The sequence below is a fragment of the Dendrobates tinctorius genome, unplaced genomic scaffold, assembly GCF_039654945.1.
Source record: "Dendrobates tinctorius isolate UK_male_01 unplaced genomic scaffold, ASM3965494v1 ptg000158l, whole genome shotgun sequence".
NCBI classification, from domain to species: Eukaryota; Metazoa; Chordata; class Amphibia; order Anura; family Dendrobatidae; genus Dendrobates; species Dendrobates tinctorius.
The window spans coordinates 37,003,855-37,029,532 of NW_027361825.1; the positions used below are offsets into that span (position 1 = coordinate 37,003,855).

The following is a 25,678-nucleotide window of genomic DNA, read 5'->3' on the forward strand; positions in this document are numbered from 1 at the left end:
CTCCGTTCTGCTGATGACCTGAGGTTAGCATCCTCAATAGTCAGAACCTCCCACTCCCGTCTCCAAGACTTTACACGTGCCGCGCCAATTCTTTGGAATGCACTTCCCAGGTCAATACGATTAGTCCCCAATCCCCACAATTTTAAGCGTGCCCTGAAAACGCATTTATTCAGACTGGCCTATCGCCTCAACACATTAACCTAATCTATCCCTGTGTGGCACAGCCAAAAGTTTTACCATAACCAGATTTCCCGCATCATGTTCCCACATGCTTTATGCATCCATTAGCCCTCTGTGTTTGTACTGTTACACACTTAACATTATGGCTGGTCCTTTCAATCAGGGCAACTGTTACCACCCACCTTTCGTGTCTACCTCTTTCATCGTAGACTGTAAGCTTGCGAGCAGGGCCCTCATTCCTCTTGGTATTTGTTATAATCTACTGTATGTGATTATTGTTATGCTGTAATGTCTATTGTCCGTACAAATCCCCTCTGAAATGTAAAGTGCTGCGGAATATGTCGGCGCTATAAAAATAAAATTTATTATTATTATTATAATAGAAGTCCGGGTCAGATCCTCCCCTCCGCTCCTCTCTCCTCTCCTCCCCTCTCCTCCCCTCCCCTCTTGAAGACATCATACTCGCCTCCTCGGCTCCAGCGTGCCTGCAGCTCCGATGGTCTCCGGCGCCGGCATTCTTCCTGTGTGTGTGTGAGCGGTCACGTGATACTGCTCATTACAGTAATGAATATGGACGCCACTCCTCTCCCATAGGTGTGGCGTCCATATTCATGACCTTAATGAGTGGTGTCATGTGACCGCTCACACACACAGGAAGAATTCCAGCGCCTGGAGCGGTAAACGTGATACATGCAGGAAGCGCAAGGTGAGCCCAGCTATGCATACAGGGAGGGGGAGACGAGTATGAGCCTGGGGGGAGGAGGTGAGTATGAGCTGGGGGGAGATGAGTATGAGGGGGGGAGATGAGTATGAGCCCAGAGGGGAGGGAGGGGGGAGATGAGTATGAGCCCGAGGGGAGGGGGGAGATGAGTATGAGCCCGAGGGGAGGGGTGAGATGAGTATGAGCGGGGGGGATGAGTATGAGCCGGGGGGGATAAGTATGAGCCCGGGGGTGAAGATGAGTTTGCGCGGGGGGGGATGGGAGATGAGTATGAGCCCAGAGGGCAGGGAGTGGGGAGATGAGTATGACCCTGGGGGGGAGATGAGTATGAGCCCAGCGGGGAGGGAGGGGGTGCACTGAGAAGATGGCTGCACTAGGGAGATGGGTGCACTGAGGAGATGGCTGCACTAGGGAGATGGTTGCACTAGGGAGATGGCTGCACTGAGGAGATGGCTGCACTAGGGAGATGGTTGCACTAGGGAGATGGGTGCACTGAGGAGATGGTTGCACTAGGGAGATGGTTGCACTAGGGAGATGACTGCACTGGGGAGATGGCTGCACTGAGGAGATGGCTGCACTAGGGAGATGGCTGCACTGGAGAGATGGCTACACTGGGGAGATGGCTGCACTGAGGAGATGGCTGCACTGGAGACATGGGTGCACCGAGGAGATGGCTACAGTAGGGAGATGGGTGCACTGAGGAGATAGCTGCAGTAGGGAGATGGGTGCACTGGGAGATGGGTGCCCTGAGGAGATGGCTGCACTGGGCAGATGGGTGCACTGAGGAGATGGCTGCACTAGGGAGATGGCTGCACTAGGGCGATGGCTGCACTAGGGAAATGGCTGCACTGGGGAGATGGCTGCACTGGGGAGATGGCTGCACTAGGGAGATGGCTGCACTAGGGAGATGGGTGCACTAGGGAGATGGCTGCACTAGGGAGATGGCTGCACTAGGGAGATGGCTGCACTAGGGAGATGAGTGTGGGTCACCCTCCCAGGGCCGTGGGGTACTCGGTACCGGGCCGGTGTCAGGGGGGATGTGTCACAGCAGGGGTGACCCGGTCCGTGGCCCTGGGCGCCCAATAATCAGTGGAAGTTTGTAATGTAATAGTTCAAGTGGAATGGTTCGTGACGCCACCTGTGGTGTTCGGCAAGGGAGGTGTTAAGCCGACGCTGCAGACAACTCCGCTGGGACAGATGGTGTAGTGCAGCAGTGATGGTATAGCCCTCCACAGGCAGGGCTGATGTCCCAGGGCAGTGTAGTTGTAAGGGTTGTGGAGAGGCGCAGGCAGTGTAAAGGATGATACCCAGATGTAGCAGAGCTGAGCGGGTTGGCGCAAGAATGAATGGAGGACACCGGGGCTTGTAGTTCCAAAGCTTTACTCACAGTCTGTGGTACACAATGGTGCCTGCCTCCGGGCCGTGTCCTCCGGGTCTGAGACTCAGCCAACCTCCAGGCAAGATGAAAAGCTCCTCTCCAACACTCCGCCAACATGTACCTTTCCTGAACGACTCCTCTATTGCGCCTTAAGGTGTGAAGATCTCCAGTACCGTGGTACCCTGGAGTTCCTCTTTACAGATGTTCCCAAGAATTCTACTTGTACGGCAGACAGCTGTAGCCTGCTTCGGGGACTCCCTTCTCCTGAGCCCCGGCTCTCTAATCAGTTGCTGTTGTGCCCCAAGTCTTAGATGGGAGTAGTGCATTTACAGCCAACTACTCCACCGGTGTCTGCTGCAGAACCATAAGTGTCCATGCAACCTCGGGGACCAGGCCCCGGCCTTGCGCTGAGAACCTATAGGCAGGGTTCCTCTTCCAACCCACGTCCTCTCTGTTCTCCTACTCCTTCGTTCCGTACTAGTCTTTCTCTTTCTTATGGAAGCTTAGGTTGCAGTTCTACGTCTCTCTCATCTTTTCCTTTCCCGTGCCAGCCGGCTCAGATCACTGAGGCAGCTGCAGCACTCCTTCCTCCATCCCTTCTTCCAGGGATCCCCACTCCTCCCGAGTGGTTTCCTTTCTCGCTGACCTCCCGTCAGACTGACCTGTCATCCTACACTTTCCCACTCTTTTTATGTGTCCTAACTCCACCCCCCTCCCAGCACATCCAGTGTTCCAAGCAGGGAACCACCAAAGGTGCTCTGCTACTCTCTAAGCACTGAGCCGCAATGTGGTTGTGCAGAACTACCCTGTTGTGTGGGGTGCGAGTGTTGGAGTGTGGAAAGGAGTTCCCACCTTACCTGGTTGGTGGGGCACTACACCTTAGGAGAAGGTGCAGTACCTCTGTGGCGACTGAGCCTCAGGGGCGCCACAAGTGCACTGAGGAGATGGCTGCACTAGGGAGATGGGTGCACTGAGGAGATGGCTGCACTAGGGAGATGGCTGTACTAGGGTGATGGCTGCACTGGGGAGATGGCTACACTGGGGAGATGGGTGCACTGGGGAGATGGCTGCACTGGGGAAATGGGTGCACTGGGGAGACGGGTACTCTGGGGAGACGGGTGCTCTGGGGAGACGGGTGCACTGGGGAGACGGGTGCACTGGGGAGATGGGTGCACTGAGGAGATGGGTGCACTGGGGAGATGGGTGCACTAGGGAGATGGCTGCACTGGGGAGATGGCTGCACTGGGGAAACGGCTGCACTGGGGAGATGGCTGCACTAGGGAGAAAGGCTACTTTCACATCAGTGATTTTTGCCAAACTGTCTGCATTAGTCATACTCACCAATGGGGGAGGCAGCACTAAAAGTGCCTAGGACAGCATAAACTCTAAATACGGCCCTGTTTGTGGTTACAATACATTGGCACAGATGCTTGTTGGTTAAAATGTATAGGAACAGATGCTTGTTAGTTACAGTCTATAGGATGAGATGCTTGCTTGTAAAAGTCTGTTAGCACAGATACTTGTTGGTTACAGTATATTAGAGCAGATACTTGTTGGTGTCAGTATACAGTGGGGCAAAAAAGTATTTAGTCAGTCAGCAATAGTGCAAGTTCCACCACTTAAAAAGATGAGAGGCGTCTGTAATTTACATCATAGGTAGACCTCAACTATGGGAGACAAACTGAGAAAAAAAAATCCAGAAAATCACATTGTGTGTTTTTTTTTGCATTTTATTTGCATATTATGGTGGAAAATAAGTATTTGGTCAGAAACAAAATTTCATCTCAATACTTTGTGATATATCCTTTGTTGGCAATGACAGAGGTCAAACGTTTTCTGTAAGTCTTCACAAGGTTGCCACACACTGTTGTTGGTATGTTGGCCCATTCCTCCATGCAGATCTCCTCTAGAGCAGTGATGTTTTTGGCTTTTCGCTTGGCAACACGGACTTTCAACTCCCTCCAAAGGTTTTCTATAGGGTTGAGATCTGGAGACTGGCTAGGCCACTCCAGGACCTTGAAATGCTTCTTACGAAGCCACTCCTTCGTTGCCCTGGCGGTGTGCTTTGGATCATTGTCATGTTGAAAGACCCAGCCACGTTTCATCTTCAATGCCCTTGCTGATGGAAGGAGGTTTGCACTCAAAATCTCATGATACATGGCCCCATTCATTCTTTCATGTACCCGGATCAGTCGTCCTGGCCCCTTTGCAGAGAAACAGCCCCAAAGCATGATGTTTCCACCACCATGCTTTACAGTAGGTATGGTGTTTGATGGATGCAACTCAGTATTCTTTTTCCTCCAAACACGACAATTTGTGTTTCTACCAAACAGTTCCAGTTTGGTTTCATCAGACCATAGGACATTCTCCCAAAACTCCTCTGGATCATCCAAATGCTCTCTAGCAAACTTCAGACGGGCCCAGACATGTACAGGCTTAAGCAGTGGGACACGTCTGGCACTGCAGGATCTGAGTCCATGGTGGCGTAGTGTGTTACTTATGGTAGGCCTTGTTACATTGGTCCCAGCTCTCTGCAGTTCATTCACTAGGTCCCCCCGCGTGGTTCTGGGATTTTTGCTCACCGTTCTTGTGATCATTCTGACCCCACGGGGTGGGATTTTGCGTGGAGCACCAGATCGAGGGAGATTATCAGTGGTCTTGTATGTCTTCCATTTTCTAATTATTGCTCCCACAGTTGATTTCTTCACTCCAAGCTGGTTGGCTATTGCAGATTCAGTCTTCCCAGCCTGGTGCAGGGCTACAATTTTGTTTCTGGTGTCCTTTGACAGCTCTTTGGTCTTCACCATAGTGGAGTTTGGAGTCAGACTGTTTGAGGGTGTGCACAGGTGTCTTTTTATACTGATAACAAGTTTAAACAGGTGCCATTACTACAGGTAATGAGTGGAGGAAAGAGGAGACTCTTAAAGAAGAAGTTACAGGTCTGTGAGAGCCAGAAATCTTGATTGCTTGTTTCTGACCAAATACTTATTTTCCACCATAATATGCAAATAAAATGAAAAAAAACAGACAATGTGATTTTCTGGATTTTTTTTTCTCAGTTTGTCTCCCATAGTTGAAGTCTACCTATGATGTAAATTACAGACGCCTCTCATCTTTTTAAGTGGTGGAACTTGCACTATTGCTGACTGACTAAATACTTTTTTGCCCCACTGTATTAGCACAGAAGCTTTGTGGATGTTGTCTATTGCCACAGATGCTTGGTAGTGACAATATATTAGAACAGATAATTGTGGTTACAGTTTATTAGCACAGGTACTTGTTGGTTACACTCTGTTTACACAGATACTTGTTGGTTATAGTCTACCCTGTAGAATGTAAGCCCGAAAAGGCAGGGTCCTCTCTCCCCTCTATATCGGTCTGTCATTGTTAGTTTGTTTACTGTATGTGATATCTGTAATTTGTATGTAACCCCTTCTCATGTACAGCACCATGGAATCAATGGCGCTATATAAATAAATATTAATAATAATAACTAGCAAAGATACTTAGTGGTTACAGTCTATTTGCACAGGTATCTAGTGGTTACAGTCGATTTGTATAGATACTTGTTGGTTACAGTCTGTTAGCGCAGATACTTGTTATTTACAATCTAATTGCACAGATAATTTGTGGTTAAAATCTATTAACACAGTTGCTTAGTGGTTACAGTCTATTAGCACATATACTTGTTGGTTACAGTCTTTTAGCACAGATACTTGATGAGTACAGTCTATTAGCCCAAATACTTGCTGGTTACAGTCTATTAGCACAGATGCTTAGAGGTTACAGTCTATTAGCACAGATGTTTAGTGGTTACAATCTATTAGCACAGATACTTGTTGGTTACAGTCTATTGGCACGCAAACTTTGTGGTTGCTGTCTTCTGGCATATACAGTTGTGTTCAAAAGTTTACATATTCCAGCAGAATTTTTGCTTTCTTGGCCTTTTTTCAGAGAATATGAATGATAACACCAAAACTTTTTCTCCACTCATGGTTAGTGGTTGGGTAAAGCCATTTATTGTCAAACTACAGTGTTTTCTCTTTTTAAGTTATAATGACAACCCAAAACATCCATACGACCCTGATCAAAAGTTCCCAAACCCCATTTCCTAATACCGTGTATTGCCCCCTCTAACATTAATGACAGCTTGAAGTCTTTTGTGGTAGTTGTTGATGAGGTTCTTTATTTTCTCAGATTGTAAAGCTGCCCACTCTTCTTGGCAAAAAGCCTCCAATTCCTGTAAATTCCTGGGCTGTCTAGCATGAACTGCGAACTTGAGATTGCCCCACAGTGGCTCAATGATATTGAGGTCAGGAGACTGAGATGGCCACTCCAGAACCTTCACTTTGTTCTGCTGTAGCCAATGACAGGTAGACTTGGCCTTTTGTTTTGGACTGTTGTTATGTTGGAAAGTCCAAGTGCGTCCCATATGCAGCTTCCAGGCTGATTGCAAATTTGCCTCCAGTATTTGCTGATAACATGCTGCATTCATCTTTTCTTCAACTTTGACCAAGTTTCCTGTGCCTTTGTAGCTCACACTTCACCAAAACATCAGCGATCCACCTCTGTGCTTTACAGTAGGAATGATGTTCCTTTCATCATAGGCCTTGTTGACCTCTCTCCAAATTTAACATTTATGGTTGTGGCCAAAAAGTTCAATTTTGGTCTTATCACTCCAAATTACCTTGTTCCAGAAGTTTTGAGGCTTGTCTCTGTGCTATTTTGCCTATTGTAGGTGAGATACTTTGTGACATTTGCGCTGTAATGGCTTTCTTCTGGCGACTCGACCATGCAGCCCATTTTTCTTCAAGTGCCTCCTTATTGTGCATCTTGAAACAGCCACACAGCTAGTTTTCAGAGAGTCCAGTATTTTAGCTGATGTTATTTGTTTTTCTTTGCATCCCGAACAATTTTCCTGGCAAGTGTGGACAACATTTTTGTTTGTCTACCTGACCGTGGTTTTGTTTTTACAGAGCCCATAATTTTCCATTTGTTAATCACAGTTTGAATGCTGCTGACTGGCATTATCAATTCCTTGGATATCTTTTTGTATCCCTTTCCTGTTTGATACAGTTCATCTACCTTTTCCCTTCGATCCATTGACAATTCTTTTGCTTTCCCCATGACTCACAATCCAGAAACGTCAGTGGCTGGATGAAAGATGCAAGAGTCTGTCTGGATCCCAGAAACTCACTCATCTTTTATGTACACACACTGATTACAAGCAAACAGGTCACAGGTGAGGATGTTACCTTTAGTAGCCAGTCAAACCCATTTGTGTCAACTTCTGTGCATGTTATCAGGCCAAAATCACCAGGGTATGTGAACTTTTGATCAGGGTCATTTGGATGTTTTGAATTGTCATTATAATTTAAAAAGCGAAAACACATTAGTTTGACAATAAATGGCTTCACCCAACCACTAACCATGAATGGAGAAAAAATTTTGGTATTATCATTCATATTCTCTGAAAAAAGGCCAAGAAAGCAAAAATTCTGCCGGAATATGTAAACTTTTGAGCACAACTGTATATGCCAATAGACAGCAACCACAAAGTTTCTGTGCCAATAGAATGTAACCAACAAGTATCTGTGCTAATAGACTATTGAGCACAATTGTAATTAAGTACTGACAATGCAGCTCATAGTAGCGTAACTTGAAAAGAAAAGGTAGATTGCGGGCTGAGTTAAGTCTGTAAGCACCGAATGGGGTCCACACGGTTTCTTTTTGCTGTATGAGTGATTACACCAAATGTACTCTAATCTTTATGCCATCAAAGCTCAAATTACTTAATAAGTTAATTACACAGTTTCTTAATAGTACTATCTGTATGGGACATGATGTATAAAGCCCCCATCACACACAGCGATCTTGCTAGCGAGACTGCTGCTGAGTCACAAGTTTTGTGACGCAACAGCGATCTCACCAGCGAAATCGCTGTGTGTGACACTTATCATCGACCGGCCCCCCTGCCGGGTATCACTATTTGTGCTCGAATGGCCTGGACTTTTTTTTGATCGTTGGTCTCCCGCTGGCCAGCACGCATCGTGTGGCAGTGGAAGACCATCGATCAGCGAGCTGGAGCTGATAACCAAGGTAAACATCAGATTTCTAAGTGCCGCGCGGTGCTTAGAAACCCATTGTGTAGGTTAGATACCAGCGCGCTGGTGCAGGGAGCTGGTAACCAAGGCGGCGCTTAGAAACCCGATGTTTACCTTGGTTACCATCTCCCTGCACCAGCGCGCTGGTATCTTAAGTACACTGCGGGTAGCTAAGCGACGTGTGTCGCTTGTTACCCGCGTGTCGCTGTCCTGATCGCTGGTGAAATCTGCCTGTTTGGCAGCTCACCAGCGATCATGTAGCGACACACCAGCGATCCTAACAAGTTCATATAGTTGTCGGGATCGCTGGTGAGTCGCTATGTGTGACAGGGCCCTAAGTTGCAATCAATTTATAGAGGAAGAAGCGGAGCCAGCTCCCAGCTTACAGTCGGCTCCAGGAGTGACCTTTGATGTCATTGTATCACTAGGAAGCATGAATAAAAGCTTCTTTCCCCCGCAGGACTGCAAAATACATTGTGGAATGGTGGATGTGAATGGCTCCATTAAAGCTTCAGGTTTTATTTATTAGTGATTAAAACCATACATATAATAGTAATGGTGCTCCGGTGTATCGAGCCAAAGAAATATCTTACTCTTGTCCCGGCCATTTTCAATTATAACACGTCAATTGGCAATAAATCACATTGTGCAAAATGAGTAAGAGCCGACAGATTAGGCGTCGTTGCCATTATGTATATGCTGTTAATCAATAATGAATAAAACTTGATGTTTTAATCGAGTGATGGCAGGGTTTTCTAAAATGTCATGCAGAGTGCCATAAAACGATCCATCCTTTATGACCTGGAAAACATAATAATACCACGTAACATTGCAATATTATACTCCAATTTCTCCGCCATCCAGTGCCATACAATGTCCTCACAGCCATGGTGCCTATATAATAAATGCCTCAAGAATTGACATGCTGCTTTCTTTTGCACACTGAAAAAAAAAGCCACATAGAAAAAATAGCTTCATGTGCACGGTAGTGTATTTTCTCATTTATCAATATGGAGCTTATTTATTCCGAGAGTTTTTAAAGTAGTTTTTGATGTGTATTTTGCTAAATCTTCTCCAAACTCCATTAAAAATAAACTCTAAGTGAACATCCCCTTAAGGGTTCCCTCACATTTGTGTTTACAAAATCGGACCCATTCTCATCTAGTAGAGTGGGACAATTTTTTCTCATTTGTCATCCGTGTACAATCCGCTTTTTTAACCAGCAGCTATTAATCATTTACAGGACCATTTACGGTTTTCTATGCTACAGAATTGTAATGTATCTGTAAAAATTGGATGCTAGACTGACGGTCAATATGGCATGCAATTTTTTCTCGCACTGTCTGATTTTGTAATAAAATCACAGCATGTCAAATACAGCTGAGAAAAAGTACATAGATCTGCACAGCCTCATTGAATAACATTGGTCCGGGTGCAATCCGATTTATTTATTTTTTTATCAGATTGCACCCGGATCCGATTTATACAAAAGAGTGAGCGAGTCATAATGGTGTGTTTTTAATGATCAAGAATGGGTAAAATTTTATAGTGCAATTTACCTCTTCAAAATCATCCCTGCTTTAAAGAGCAGAGGGGTTTTTAGAGTTATAGTTTACTGCCTAGGGTATGGCATCGGCAGTATCAAAGACTCTCCTAGATAAGGAGCTCTTGCTTGTAAGCTCTTATCTACAGAGTTTGCAAGTGCTGATCTGAAACTGGCTTGCTGGATCCGGCCATTGTGCTGCTCTGATGGTGTAGAAGTGGGTAATGATTAGCCACTTTGTGCAAGCTCATTACTTGCCACTGTAGTCTGGTATAGTCTCCTAGTCTACTAGGGAACCCTAATCTTTCCCTGTCCCCCGGATTACTCCTGAACGACGAGACACCAGGTCCTCTTGACTTGCTATGCTCATATATTAACCTCAATCTGTCACCTCCCCGACCCAGGTTAGTGGGAAGCTGAAGTGTATAGGAACACACTAACTAGACAAATGAGGGAAGATGGACAGTGAGAAATGAAAATACCAACCATACAAAATGCACACACCAAACAACAAAGTGGGACACAAAGGAGGTTAAGGAAGGAGAAACCAAATAGGAGAGGATGAGGATTTGCACACAGACAAAACTCCAGTGCAGAAATGCGTGAAACCAGCCACCACTGTTGTCTGGTTTATTCCCATGACATAACGCTTATATCTATTTCACAACTCCTACTTAATGGTCCTCGCCTTTAATCATAGTGGGCTGCTGGCAAGGGAATGAGTAGCAAGTATTTTTTGCAGGGAAATAATTCCTTACAAGATCCTTTCCCAAGGTGATACAATGGTTCTGTTTTTTTGGGACAATTATTCAGTTTATCTTCCCCCCAAATCTATCCCTTCCCATAAGTTGCACTATACAGTCATTTGGTGATAGGGAAATATTTGTCCTTGTTTTTCTTCTGTTTGTTATCCAGATTTTTCCTTTCCGTAGACTCCAACAGTTCAGTATTTACTTTGTGTATATTATCTCTGACTAATGGGGTTTTCAGTACAGAACTCGCCGACCACTTCAAACATCTGGGAGATGTAGATTAACTTTTCACTAATAAATGTAATCTGTGAATGTCAGTGCTGGGACTTCCAGGGAAAGGGTCCCATCTTTGAAGTGGTCCAGAGTAAATGCTTTCCCACATACAGCTGATAAGTCGGAGGGGGGGTAAGAGTCTCCAGGAAGATCGGCATATACACAGGGCTCGACTGGGACTTCTGTCTTCACAAGTTTCAAAATTCCTTCTAGAAATCACATTATATAATTAGCATGTTCTGCTTTGAGGGTTTTATTTATTTTTATATCTTTATTTTTATATCTAGTTGATTATTCCATCATGTGTTCATATATTTGTAGAATTTTTTGAAAAATCACACAGTAACTAACAGATTTATGTGATTTTATGCTTGTTTCCAGGTCATCCTCGGTTCTTGTACTAACAACACAGAGGTATGTATAGTATAAGGCTACATTGTGTTTTAGTGAATTGTTGTGTTTTGTCCGTATATATTCTGTAATTTATATTGATTGCTTTATTTTTGAAAATCCCATTTAGACCAGCTGATAATGAGGGACAGGTAATTGTAGGAACGCTGGTTCTTGATTATCTGCCTGGCTAAATCATCACAAAGCATCTATATATATATATTAGATGGCTGGTCGATATCACCAAAATTGGTGGTTTAGGCCAACTTTAATATAAAACTACAAAATGTGCATATACCCAGCTGTTCAACCAGGTGTTCCTGGGGAGTCATATAAAGGAAATGCCTAGCTCAGAGAGGGGAGCCATGCCACTGTTTGAAAAAATACAAGAAACTACAGTAAAACCAAAGAAATGAGCCGCACCATTAGTTGGTATAAGTGCAACATGTAAGAGCACGTTCACACTGTGGCCATTTCACAGACAAAACCCAAGAAAAAAAACCCGAATGAGCCTATACCCTATAATAAATAAATAGTAATAGGATATATAAATAACATAGGGTACTTAGTTAACACTATTTTGATCAAAAAGCGTAAAAGCCATCCCACCAAGACAAGGTGTACCCAGTCAGGACGATCCTATCTTGTCTCTAGTATTAAAACCTTACCTTGTGTCAGCCGACCTCAGTATGAGTAAGGGCAGAGCAGGACAGGGGCCCAACAGACCCCCATCCAAGGAAAGCTGTATAGATGAAAAGCCCAGCTCAGAAAGGGGGACTTGAATATCATGCACATAGGAGCCTTTAATGCGGCTGCATCAACATACCTTACCTTTGCCAATGGTGATAGGTGGGATGGATTTAGCGCAGCTTAGACTAGCAATAGTGAGATTTTACATCTTCTAGCTGAGAAAAAGTCTATCAACTTTCTGTTCTGTAAAACAAATATAAACCAAGTGGTCCCCATTATAGTCAACGGGGTCCTTCTTCTTTAGTTTGCTTCAATCCAATTCCATAATAATTCCATTTCTCTAAAACAGAGAAAAGGTATTCAAAATTCAGGTAGAAAGCAAAAATCTAAGAGAAATCAATTCTCCTCCTCAGTCTTCCTATAAGACGACTGGCTGGAGTAGGAGCCTCTCCCCTCTGTGTTGTCTGCAGTAGAACAAATACTGCCATAGATTCAGCTGCTTCACGACAGCAGAGCAGCCCTTCTTCTTCCAGACTGCTCTGTCGACGAGGCATGACTGCTTACGTCATGCTGAGTGACAGCCGACTCCCGCAGTTAGGCAATGGGGAGCTAGGTGTCAATCAGCATGACATTGGCAGTCACACCCCATTAGCAGAGCAAAGTGAAAAAGAAGCCGCTGCCCTGTCGATATGATGTCTGCGGAAACCTCTGACTCGCCAGCAGGAGCAGTCAGTGACCAGCAGATCGTTGCCGCCCACAACAGGCAGGTAGTTAGCACATTGTAATAAAATAGAGTCACATTTTACCCCTATAACTAAGCCCGGAACTTTGATAATTCCACACTTGAATATAGAATCAATCAACGGGAATGCAGAAAATCTTGCAGACTAACAATAAACTAGATTTCTTCTTAACTTTATTAATTTATTATTAGGTTTAGTGTTTCTTCAAGACAGCCACGCACATCAAGATGGAAATATTTATAAGATAAAATGTCAGACCGACTGCTAATTTTTATAGGACTGATCCACCATCCATTGTGTATGTAGTTGTCCTGGCCTCTCTCCCAGTGTCAGAGATATAAGAAAAAAAAAAGGGATCAGGCATATTGGTTTTCAATATGTCTGATCCTTTGTTCTCAGTTATGTACGGTGCATAAATGCTGGCAGAATTTAGGTTTGAATCTGTCCACATATGGGTAATGGGAATATTCTTGCCATCAGCTATTTTGTAGCCTTACATAACACATTGATCTTGAGTGTCATCGGGTGTTGACCATTCTTCTTAAACATGGAGCTGTAGGTTATGAGAAATGTAGAGTGCGTGTTTACATGTGGGCAATGAACAATGCATGCCTTGTTCTGTGCGAGGTGAAGCACGGATTACCAGCTCATCAGATTCCACAGTAATGGTTTAACGTTTGCCCGTGAAATGCGTCTGCGTTGTGTAATATGTCTAGGCAGTTTCCTCCGCCTGCCATTAATAAATTGACTCCCTGAACCCCAAGCATAAACCTTTTTCCTGTTAAGGGTGTGCACGTAGGAGCAGGACATCACAACCCGACCCCGTCAGCAGAATTTGGGTCACCAAAGGAAATCACATCTATTCCTGTTAGAAAAGTGCAATATCAGAGATTTCCTAGTAAAATGTTCTTGTTAGAATGTCCCTTCACAAGCAGAAGAGATCTGATAATATCATAGTGGCTCCTAGGCAGGGTTGCGGCCTGATGGTACTGGTGTCTTTTTATATGGCAAAAAGATCTTTGTGACACCATAGGTCGAGATCAACCTCTATGTCTCTAACCCAAGAGCACCTTTATTAAAATGTCCTTTGCCAAGATCTTCCCTAGAGGAGTTATCAGTATAGCATTGCTAAAAATGTTTGCCCAAAACATGCACTCTTTTACTTTCTTCCCCATTTCCAGCTTGGGCGATTGGGTTCTGGGGCTCCATGTTAGTAAGAAGTGTCCTAGCATCACAAATCAAAGAAACCTTCTGGAACCCCTGATGTAGATTTTGGTGACAGACAAGAATTTTCTACTTTTTCCAGGATTTCAGGAGCTCTCCCATTTTCCGGAGAGATTCTCAGATGCTCTGGAGGATTTGGCAAGTGTAATTAACAGCGTCCGCAGATAGTCCCCTATAAATGGTATCAGCAGTGTGCCCCCATTAACAATGTCATCAGAGTGTTGACTATAGTGTCAGAAAGGTGCCCTCATAAACAATGGTAGCAGAGTGTCCCCTATAAATGATGTCAGGCATGTGCCCCCATAGACAATGGCAGCAGAGTGTCCCCTATAAATGATATCAGGCACGTGCCCCCATAAACAATGGCAGCAGAGTATCCCCTATAATTGATGTCAGGCATGTGCTCCCTTGAACAATGGCAGCAGAGTGTCTCATTATAAATGATATAGGCATGTGCTTCCATAAACAATGTCAGCACAGTGTTCTCTCTAAATGATACCGGACATGTGCCCCCAAAAACAATGGCAGCAGAGTGTCCCCTATAAATGATATGGGCATGTGCTTCCATAAACCTTACACAGTGTCCCCTATAAATGACACCAGACATGTGCCCCCAAAAACAATGGCAGCAGAGTGTCCCCCATAAATGATATCAGACATGTGCTCCCATAAACAATTGTAGCAGATTGTCCCCTATAAATGGTATCAGGCATGTGCCATCATAAACAATGGCAGCAGAGTGTCCCCTCTAAATGATATCGGACATGTGCCCCCATAAATAATGGCAGCAGAGTGTCCCCTATAAATGACATCGGACATGTGCCCCCATAAACAATGGCAGCAGAGTTTCCCATATAAATGGTATCAGGCATGTTAAACCATAAACAATGGCAGCAGAGTGTCCCATATAAATGATATCAGGCGTGTGCCACCATAAACAATGTCAGCACAGTGTCCCCTATAAAATATATCAGACATGTGCCCCTATAAACAATGGCAGCAGAGTGTCCCCTATAAATGATATCAGGAACATGCCCCCATAAACAATGGCAGCAGAGTGTCCCCTGTTATGAATGAGTCACCGAGGAGGAAAAAACAAAAAGCAAGCTAAGCCCAGAAAACCGGAGAGGTTGGTAACTAGCGGATTGCAGACCCCTGATCCTATCCACAACAACTAGCAGTAGCCGTGGAGCGTGCCTACGGTGGTCCTAGATGCCTCGTCATGGCCGGAGAACTAAATAAGCCTAAAGAAAGAAAGGGAAAATCTAAACTGCCCCATAGCAGACCCCAAAGCAATAGCCAGCCCCCAACATGTATTGTCGGTGAAACAAGATGAAAACACAGACACAGATAGAAAGATAGGCTGAGCAAACGATGGGGCCCTCACTAACTAGAAAGGACAGGAAAGAAAAGCTGCTGTCTGCAATCACGCAAAAAACCCTGCCAAAAAAAATGTCCAACACGTCTGATAGAAAAAGGCCCTGAAGTCGCTAGACTTCAAAACACTATATCAGCACTCAGGTATATTCTGAAGACAGAGCAAAAGAGATCAACTGATCAGAGACAAAATGGGGATTCAGCCCAGTCCCAGCCAGGGCTGGCTGAACACAAAAACTAAGTAAACCAGACAAAACTCATATGAACAATAGCAGAGAAAACTCAGCTTTGTGAAGGCAGGAACCAAACTGGAAACCAGAAGCCACAGTCAGGAAAAATCACCAGCAAGAAACTAGGGAGTCGGCTGCCTTAAATCCAATCAGAAACTCCTGATGTCTAATCGCAGTCCTCTTCCTCAGGTGGCCGGTCTCTGCCATTTAGATCAGCTTCATTACCTCCCTTCACCAACAGAGGGAGTCCATATAGAGAACTCACTACTCCTCTGTCAGCACAGCCAGCTCCATAACCCTCACCAGAAGCCAGATGCAAACCCGAAAATGAGCTCACAACAGTCCCCTATAATTGATGTCAGGCATGTGCTCCATGGAACAATGGCAGCAGAGTGTCCCATTATAAATGATATAGGCATGTGCTTCCATAAACAATGTCAGCACAGTGTCCTCTATAAATGATACCCGACATGTGCCCCCAAAAACAATGGCAGCAGAGTGTCCCCTATAAATGATATAGGCATGTGCCATCATAAACAATGGCAGCAGAGTGTCCCCTATAAATGACATTGGACATGTGCCCCTATAAACAATGGCAGCAGAGTGTCCCATATAAATGGTATCAGGCATGTGGCACCATAAACAATGGCAGCAGAGTGTCCCCTATAAATGATATCAGGCATGTGCCACCATATAGAATGTCAGCACAGTGTCCCCTATAAATGATATCAGGCATGTGCCCCTATAAACAATGCCTGCAGAGTGTCCCCTATAAATGATATCGGGCATGTGCCATCATAAACAATGCCCGCAGAGTGTCCCCTATAAATGATATCGGGCATGTGCCCCTATGAACAAAGCAAGCAAAGTGTCCCCTATAAATGCTATCAGGCATGTGCCCCCAAAACAATGGCAGCAGAGATACCACTATAGCAGAAAATATGTAGTAAAAAAGCCAGCTCACCTGTTTGGGCTCAATGGGCAGGAGCTTGGAAAGCTCTTCCTGACCTGACGTTAAACAGCAGGGAAAAAAGGGAATGTATCCAGCTCCAATTAAAGTGGTTATTTTATTGAGAAACTTGATTAAAATACCATTTCCATAATGGGAGAAGTTAAATATGACGGACATAGTGTGATGTGTTTCAGACGCACTTTCATTGTCCATTGTCAGAACTGCTGAGATGGTAACATAGCGGAGGTTTTATTGACGGAGGTGTAATTACAAACAGGTGAAATAATGTAGTCACATGGTATGTGACATGTGAGATCTAATCGCATGGGTCTAATTAGAATAACACACCTCCATATCCCTAATAAAAACAATGGGAAACAAATTATACACTCACAAAAACATCAGAGAACAGATAAAATTAAAACAAGCAGATAACCTGAACATAAGTTCTCTGCGCATGTTCAGACCATCAGGGACGCGAGTGCCTAGATTGTAGATCCCTGGTAAGTAAGGGTCTCCTGTGATCTCCCCCCTGATAGGTCTCTTGACTCTTTCATTGCAAAAGACAAAGACGGAGGAATTGTCATTGCTCTTTTTGCCACAATAGAGCATCCTTGGTTCCAGGATGAAAAACAGGATGGGGTCTTCATATAGAAGGGGCAATAACTTTGAAATGCCAGATTTTATGTGATTAAATTGTGGGCTATATTGAATAGATAAAGTAGGTTTAGTGGTTGATTTTAAATCGTTAGATTTTTTATTTAATAATCATTGCCTACTACTTTTGTTTTGAGCAATATTGGATGCCCTATTTAGTTCCTATGGGGAGGGGTTATCCCCTTTGTTTCACTCTATGACGAGATTCCCCTATTTCCTTGTCCAGTTTGTCTTGGCTACTGCAATTTCTTTTAATCCTGGTAAAATCCCCAATAGTTATAGATCTAATAGTGTGGATGGCTACTGCGGGGATGTTATATCTTATTGCCAGTGGACGGACAAATAATTTTGCCTAGTAGATCTATCAACTGCAAATCCAAGAAGGCCATTTGGGTACTATGAAATTTGTACATTAATTTAAGGTTATAGTTGTTACTGTTGACGTACTCAATGAAAGCAGGTATGGCAGATACACACCATCCCCCATATAAAGAGGAGATCGTCTATGTATCTGCCATACCAAATAAGGTCAGCTGAAAAATTGTTAGACATAGAATATAAAAAAGTCATCTTACAAATTGCCATCACCAGGTTAACGAAGTACGGGGAGTATTTGGCCCCCATCAACACACCTCCGTATTGTAAATAATAAGCATGATCAAAGATAAAAAATTGTGTTTCATGAGAAAATGGGTGGCGTGTATGATGTACCGATAATTCTGGAGATCAGTGGAAAAATCTCTGTAATGTGACAAATGGAATTCAAGAGCCATAATTGAGACATCATGGGGAATAGACGTATATAATGAAATAACGACATAGTTGAGTCATAAGTTATCAGACCATATGTTATCAGAGAAGTGTTCCAAAATATCATAGGAGTCTTTTTAGGAAACCCGGTGTTCTCTGAGCCAATGGTTGGTGCGCCCTATCCAGCCATTCACTCAGATGTTCCAAAAACAACCACTGAAATAATAGATCTCATAGGGGGGATATTGGTGGCTTTGTGAACTTTTGTGAGAGAATGTAGGATAGGTAGAATGGGGTGTTCCACTAATAGGTAATCCTTTTCTTTCTCACTGAGATTCCCCAATGTATAAGCCTCTTGAATAATTATGTTGGTTTCATTTTGAAGTTGAGTGGGGTTATGTGGTAATTTGATATAGGTGGAAATGTCACTTAAGAGATCCATGATTTGTGACCTATAAACCTCGGAGTCCATCACGACACTACTTCTTCCTAATCTGACATTTTGCTGATGATATTTGTCATATTCTTCAGGTACTCTAGCGATTTAAATTCTGAAGGAGACTAATTCATAGATTATGGATTAGACTGTACAGAAACATGTAATTTCTTAGGTTGTCTCTCAACTGTTTCCTGAAATCTATCCATACATTATAATGGATTTGAGTTTTACGTGAGAAACCTACTAATCAGGTTGGTAGGTATAATACAGGGTGGGCCATATATATGGATACACCTAAATAAAATGGGAATGGTTGGTGAAATCAACTTCCTGTTTGTGGCACATTAGTATATAGGAGGTGGGAAACTTTTCAAGATGGATGGTGACCATGGCGGCCATTTTGAAGTTGGCCATTTTGGATCCAACTTTATTTTTTCCAATGGGAAGAGAGTCATGTGACACATCAAACTTATTGAAAATTTCACAAGAAAAACAATGGTGTGCTTGGTTTTAACGTAACTTTATTCTTTCATGATTTATTTACAAGTTTCTCTTTGTTTACAACCATTGACATGTCTCAGAGGTTAACACGTGAGGAGCTGATAGAAATTGTGTTAATGTCTGGTGAGCGCAATACCCGGGTCATTGCAGCAGATTTCAATGCAAGACACCCTACACAAGAAAACTGTCACCATTCCCATTTTATTTAGGTGTATCCACATAAATGGCCCACCCAAAAAAGTTTGCCTCATCACTAAACATAATGTTTTGTGAAAACTGAGGGTCCCGTCCCAATTTTTGTTTTGCCCATTCTGCAAATTCAGCGCGCCGATCTGGCATCAGTCGAACATCCCTTCGGCGGATATTAGCTACTCACAAATGGCACCCTTACAAAATCCAGCTGCTGCAGCATCTCAACGAGGATGACCCAGATCGTCGCGCTGAATTTGCAGAATGGGCAAAGCAAAATTTGGAACAGGACCCTCAGTTTACACAGAACATATCTGTGATATGATATCACCAACCATTCCCATTTTATTTAGGTGTATCCATATACATGGCCCACCCTGTAGAATGATCATCATTTTGCAGTTAATGTAAAGTAAGAATAGATTGCTGTTCACGAAAATCTTGGAACATGAGCTAAATCAACCTTTGACCAAAAATGTCTCCTGAATGTAAGATTACAGAAAAATCGGTTTATATCCAATAAGGTAGAAAATAATTTAAAGTTGCAGTCTGGAACAAAATTAAATCCGAATGAAAGAACTTTCAATTGGTCCTTGGTGAGAGGTACAGATGATAAGTTTAGTACACTTTTGGCAGAATCAGGAATTAAGTCATGTTTCTGCGGCCGCTCATCATTCCTGGCATGTTTCCTGTTCTTCCTGCCGTCACGCCTCTGTCGATTTTTCGACGCTTTAGAGTTTTAAGGTTGTGATAGTAAGATGAATTATGATGAGATTCATTAGAATCAGAGTCCTGGAAGGTGGAATCAGAGGAATCAAATTCAGAGGAGCTGAAGCTAACATGAGCTTTGGACGCTGATTTTCAGAATGAATGGTTGAGTTTCAGTATAGATTTAGGTGCATGACAGGCTCCACTCCATCTGCCTCTCTCATACACTTGGTTTGACATATAATCATTTGTGTTCCATTTAAATGTATTTTTCTTTCTGAAAAATATTCAGAATTGAGAGTCTGAATATTTTTCTATCTACTGGCTAACACGGTACAAAGATATACATCTTTCCTTTTTCTTTCTGGACATGATACTGTCTTCAAGTTTGGTGATAGTTGACTGAGCCTTGTTCATAAATACTTCAAATTCCATTCATCCACAAATTGCTGAGAATAAGTAGTTGACGTAATCTTTTTTTATCGCTCGTATTACCATATCTTTATCAACTTAATTCTGTAACATAGATTTGTCCCACTATAGCATCAGCTGGGGGCTTCCATACACAATGGCAGAGTTTCCACCATAGTGTCTGCTGAGTGCTCTCTTAAAGAGTGCCAGCATAGTGTCTGCTATAGTGTCAGAAGGGTATCCACATAAACAATGGCAACATAGTGTTGTCTATAGTGCCAGCTCTGTGCCCTTTAAATAATGACAGCAGAATATCCACTATAAATAATGCTAGTTGGGTGCCCGCTTAAATAATGCCAGCAAAATGTAGTATATAGTGTCAGCAGGTTGCCTACATAAGCAATACACTCTGTCTGCCCCATATAGTGTCACCCATGTGTCCCCCATAAACAATGCCAGCAGAATGCTCCCATAACTAGTGTGAACAGGCACATTCTTGTCCGAGCTCATGTATCAAAGATTTTGTAAGAAATGTCATACCTACATTGCTCACATTGAGGAAGTTGGTAAATATAAATTGTGGTGATTTCCCGCACATAGGCCAAATTCTTTGAAGGAAAAATCATGTGATTAATGCTGATTTTTATATTTTCTTTTTTTGCTTTAAATAGTTAGAGATGGTTTTAAGAGCCACTGTAGAGTCATGTTTTGTATGGAACCGTAATGGGGTTTCCACAGACCCTTTACTGTACCGTCCTATACTTCCGATTTCGTATGGTGACATCTGGACATTTTTTTCTCTGCATGTATGGAGAGATTTTCCAATTACTACTCAACTGTTGGCTAACAACTAAGTTGTTCAGATATCGCTGGTTATGGTTGTGTAACTAATCCAAACTATAATCCACCCCTAACCCCAAAACTGACACAACAAAAATAGATAAAGTTTAAAATTATCAGTTGCAGCCAATGAACTTTTTTTAGTGGTCTTAAAAGGTCCAAAAGTGCCCATACACATAAGAGAGGAGAAAAGTTGGCAAAACCGTCAGATTTCGGTGGCACCGCTGACTTTCTTATGTGTATAAATGTGCTGACTTTTCCCTTTAACAATTTCATTATTTTGTAAATGTAGATAGATAGATAGATAGATAGATAGATAATGTGTATACTGTTTACACCCCAAAATTGTTTGAATAAAAATATAACCAAAGCCTATTTATATGGCTGTAAAAAAAATCCCCAAATAGGTACATCCTAAGGGGGTTAAACAGTTCCTCTAGGAAATTGTCTGCTATAAGATATACCTCTGACTTGCTGATCATGAGCATAAATCTTGTTCACTGTTTTCTAGGCATTTATTCGAGATCTCCTGTTCAAGTTAAAGGGTCTTCAGAAACAAACTCTCATAAGGAAGAACGGTCTGGAGATCAGCAATGAAGAGGAGATTATGGAGCATGCATGACCAGCAAATATTCCCGACTTGTAGAGAGGGGAGGCGGTCAACAAGCACAAGAAAACTCAGCAAGTTCAGAATGGATGGCTGAAAAGACAAAATGACTATTAAAGCGCTGATCAGGAGGTACCTGGTGATAGGTCCACATTGGTGTGTCACACATCTTCACCACTCATTATTCCAAAAAAGCACCATGTCACAGACCTGATGCCTACGATACGATGCCAGCACACCATCTTCTTCTACATTACCCATTGTCCTAAAAAGCGCAGTATGCCTACTACAAAATGTTGCTCTTTAGAAATCATCATTCTGATCATGAATGGAAACCGTTCATATACGTATCATGTGTGAAGTGTCCACTGTAATCTCAAGTGTTACTTCTCTTTATAGACTGTGCAGAAGACTTTACAAGATGTCTGGGGACATTATTCATGTCTCAAGATGGTAGTTTCCTTTTTCAGCAGCATTCAAAAAAGTTGCAGTGTATTTCTTGTACATAAGTTCTGGTGCATGGTCACCAGACTCATTATTTTAGGACAGTTTTTAGCTACCTAATTAGCGCTATGCTAGTTGGTGCAGCCCAAAAAAACTGACTGAGCTTAGCCCACAAATTCTTTAGGGCTAAGCTCAGTCAATTCTTGAGGTCCTTCCTAACTCATCTTCATCAATCATGGTAATTTGGAAAGGTAGCTGTACACTTGAGATAGGTGCCAACCTAACTGTTATTCGTCAGACAGCTTCTAATGCCGAATCAACCGTAAACATTCATATTTTACTGAGGAAAGGGGAATAATTGGCTCCAACACATGAGACCATAGGTCACTTCTACCATTACTGGTGCTTTGGCCAACTTGTGTGTCTGGCTCAGTCTACTTGCATTTAAAGCTCTACTCATACTTTACTTAAAGTGGACCTTCCACTTGCTAAAAAGAGGCTCCGCTGATTCTGCTGCTCCTTTCTGTTTTGCACTGCATTGCTCCATTGCAGAGATATTCACATTTGTTTACTCTGGGTTGCAGTATGTGAAATCTCTGCTTGTAGTTCAACTGGGAGTTTCTTCACAGTATTTTCTTTTTGTGCTAAAGAAATAACTCTCCCACTTGCTGTCAATTACAGCTCTCGCATTCTCAGATTCTGCCAAGCTGTGATTGATCTGGGATGGATAAAAGCGCACGTCCCCAGAGAAGACTCAAAAGGAACACCCACTTGAACTACAAGCAGGAATTTCACATACTGCGCTTCAAAAGCAACACATGTGAATATCTTTGAAATGGAGCAACACAGCGCAAAACTGAAAAAAGCAGCAGAATCATTTGAACTCAGAGATTACTACAAGGTATTTAACTTATTTTTTTGAGCAAGTGACAGATCCTCTTTAAGTCTTCCATGTCTTCTATGGTCATCCATGTTAAAAAAAAAAATATACTACATGGTATGCACTATACTTTTTGGGGAAGCTTCTGTATAGAAAAGTGCATTCAATTGTGCTCATTTATATAGTAAAAAAGAGATGTATTGTCAAATGCAAGCTTGATGAATCCCAAAAAGACTTTTTTTTAACCACCATTATGGCCCCATGGATGAATTTGACATATAAGTTGGGAGTTTTAATGGCACATACAATAATAATAATCTTTATATAGCGCTAACATATTCCACAGCACTTTACACACATTATCATCACTGTCCCCAATGGGGCTCACAATCTACATTCCCTATCAGTATGTCTTTGGAATGAAACCGAAGTCCCTGGAGGAAACCCACGCATACACGGGGAGAACATACAAACTCCTTGCAGATGTTGTTCTTGGTGGGATTCAAACCCAGGACTCCAGCGCTGCATGGCTACAGTGCTAACTACTGAGCCACCGTGCTGCCCATACGCTTGAACACGCACTGCAAATAGTGTGAACATAGTCCAAGGGCCATCATAAAAATTAGATTAAAACTGACCGAACTCTCCAGCATCGGTGGATTCGCCTACAGTCTAATGTGTATGAGAGCTTGACTCTTCCCCGACAGATGATGTTGGAGGAGGGAAGAGCCGACCTGTTGTAAATCCAGTGGTTAATTCTTTTGTCCCCCAGAAGATAAGCCAGCGCCAGAAAAGTCTTTAGGTGGAGGACAGATGAGTCTGATGGAGGCTCTCTTATAGCGAACACTGGCATGCTTGGCCAAGTCCAGCGTTCCTATGCATGGGGAAGATAGATGACGGTCGGACAATTGTTTGGCCGACAGCTATCGCCATAATTTTCTTCTGCACACCATTGGAGGAGCCATCAGGTATACTGATAAGCAGCAGATAGCACGCTTGCTTTTTCTAATTTAAATTTTTGTGACTGTTTAACAGGTTTTTTAAATATTTATAAAAGTTTCTTAAGAATTTCGACTGGACCCGTTTTATAGATGTTTGAATAGAGGGAACCGATTGCTATGAAATTAGGGCAAAAGATTAATAATTATGTAGAGAAAAAAAAATAAAAATAAGCAGGGTTTTATATAAAGATAAAGACCCAAAGATCAATAAATTATAATAGCAATCCTGAATATGAACCAGAGATCACCCAGTCATTAATAAGAATGAATCCTGATTATAAACTGATCACAAGCTGTTTGGCTGCTAGTATCCGGGAAGGTCACGCATAGAATGTATGGGATCCTGAAAGCAAGTGTTGAATTCCCCTACAGTACCACCACAGGTAGAATAAGGTATTAATTGGGTACTCCACATGAGAGGCTCTCCACTCTAATAGATTAAAGTCTTAAAAAGGGGGAACCTGTGTTTTCTACGCTCCTTTAAGTACCTATAGTAGCATTCCTCGTATATTTCAATAGACCCCAGTACATTTTCCAGAATCTGGGAAGTTCTAAACTCTTCAACCCGTTTTTCAGTTCACACAATTTTCTACTGCTGGCTAGTAACCTGATGTAATACTGGAGCATGCATAAGCCTATTTATACACGTTTGTTATCCTTTTAATATAAGCATTTACATGGATGCCGTGCCGTTAATTCAATGTTAATAAAATGTTTTACTTTATGTTTGTGGTCTGCTGTAATTGAAATCTTGAAAGGTTTACATTAAGATTATGCCAAATTTGTTAGTACAAGGCAGATTATAATCTGTGTATGTGAGCAGCATGGCTAAGCGCAAAAGGTTCTATGTTTTCTCCATATTGCCTTGAAGGGGTTGTCCAGGCTTGGGGGTTCAAGTCTACAGACTTGTGAATCCTCACATTGTGCGCCCTGCATGCTGTCAGGATTCTCCGGCATTGGGAACGGGCAATAATGTGACAACAAGTATGCAACTTGCTTACTACCAGCCACATTCCGACTAGACGTGCCCGTCCTTGCTCAGAACGAGGCTGTGCACGTCTAGTCTGCACGTAACTGCATATATGCAAATCACATACTTACGGTCACACGCCCACCCGCTCTTTGACAGCATGCACTGTGCATTTTGTGAGGATTCAGAAGGCTACAGGTTTGAACCCCGACCCTGGACAACCCATTTAAAGTAGAAATTGCAGCTGCTCAATATATACAATGGGGAAGCTCTTGGTACAGAGTTGCCACAATATTTGGTATTATTGACTTCTAAATAATCTTTCTGTGTCACCTAACTATCTCCAGCAAAAGGGTGCAGAGGGAGCAGTTGCACCCGGAAAGTCTCTTCTATACCTATATTGTTACAAATGGACATGGTAGGTTGGGGGCTGCTCTAGATTTTGCAATAGGGCCCTGGAGCTTCAGGTTACCCCTCGGCATTGCAGTGTATGGTTCCCCAATACTAATTTAGGCTGCTGTAAAGTGAGTGCCGGGGACGAATCTTAGAAATTCTTTTTAATGGGGTATTCCCTATAACTCCCATATCGCTGGGAGTCTGAGCACTGAGACAACCACCAATCGTAACATTCAGGGTTCTTCAGAATGGCGGTCGATCACTGGTAAATTTACTAATGGACTTACGTAGGTAGTCGTAGGTAGATAGATGGTAACATTGTAATTGG

General features: G+C 42.9%; 1 protein-coding gene across 1 annotated transcript in view; it reads left to right on the forward strand.

The window, feature by feature from the left end:
* Positions 1 to 24,708, forward strand: part of LOC141052110 (protein phosphatase 1 regulatory subunit 14A-like) — a 51,628-nt gene extending 26,920 nt beyond the window's left edge. The window contains exons 3-4 of the mRNA XM_073549332.1: positions 11,333 to 11,365; positions 21,564 to 24,708. Of these exons, the coding sequence (XP_073405433.1) occupies positions 11,333 to 11,365; positions 21,564 to 21,674 (144 nt within the window). The 3' untranslated portion in view covers positions 21,675 to 24,708. The remainder of the gene's footprint in view (positions 1 to 11,332; positions 11,366 to 21,563) is intronic.
* The last annotated feature ends 970 nt before the right edge of the window (positions 24,709 to 25,678 follow it).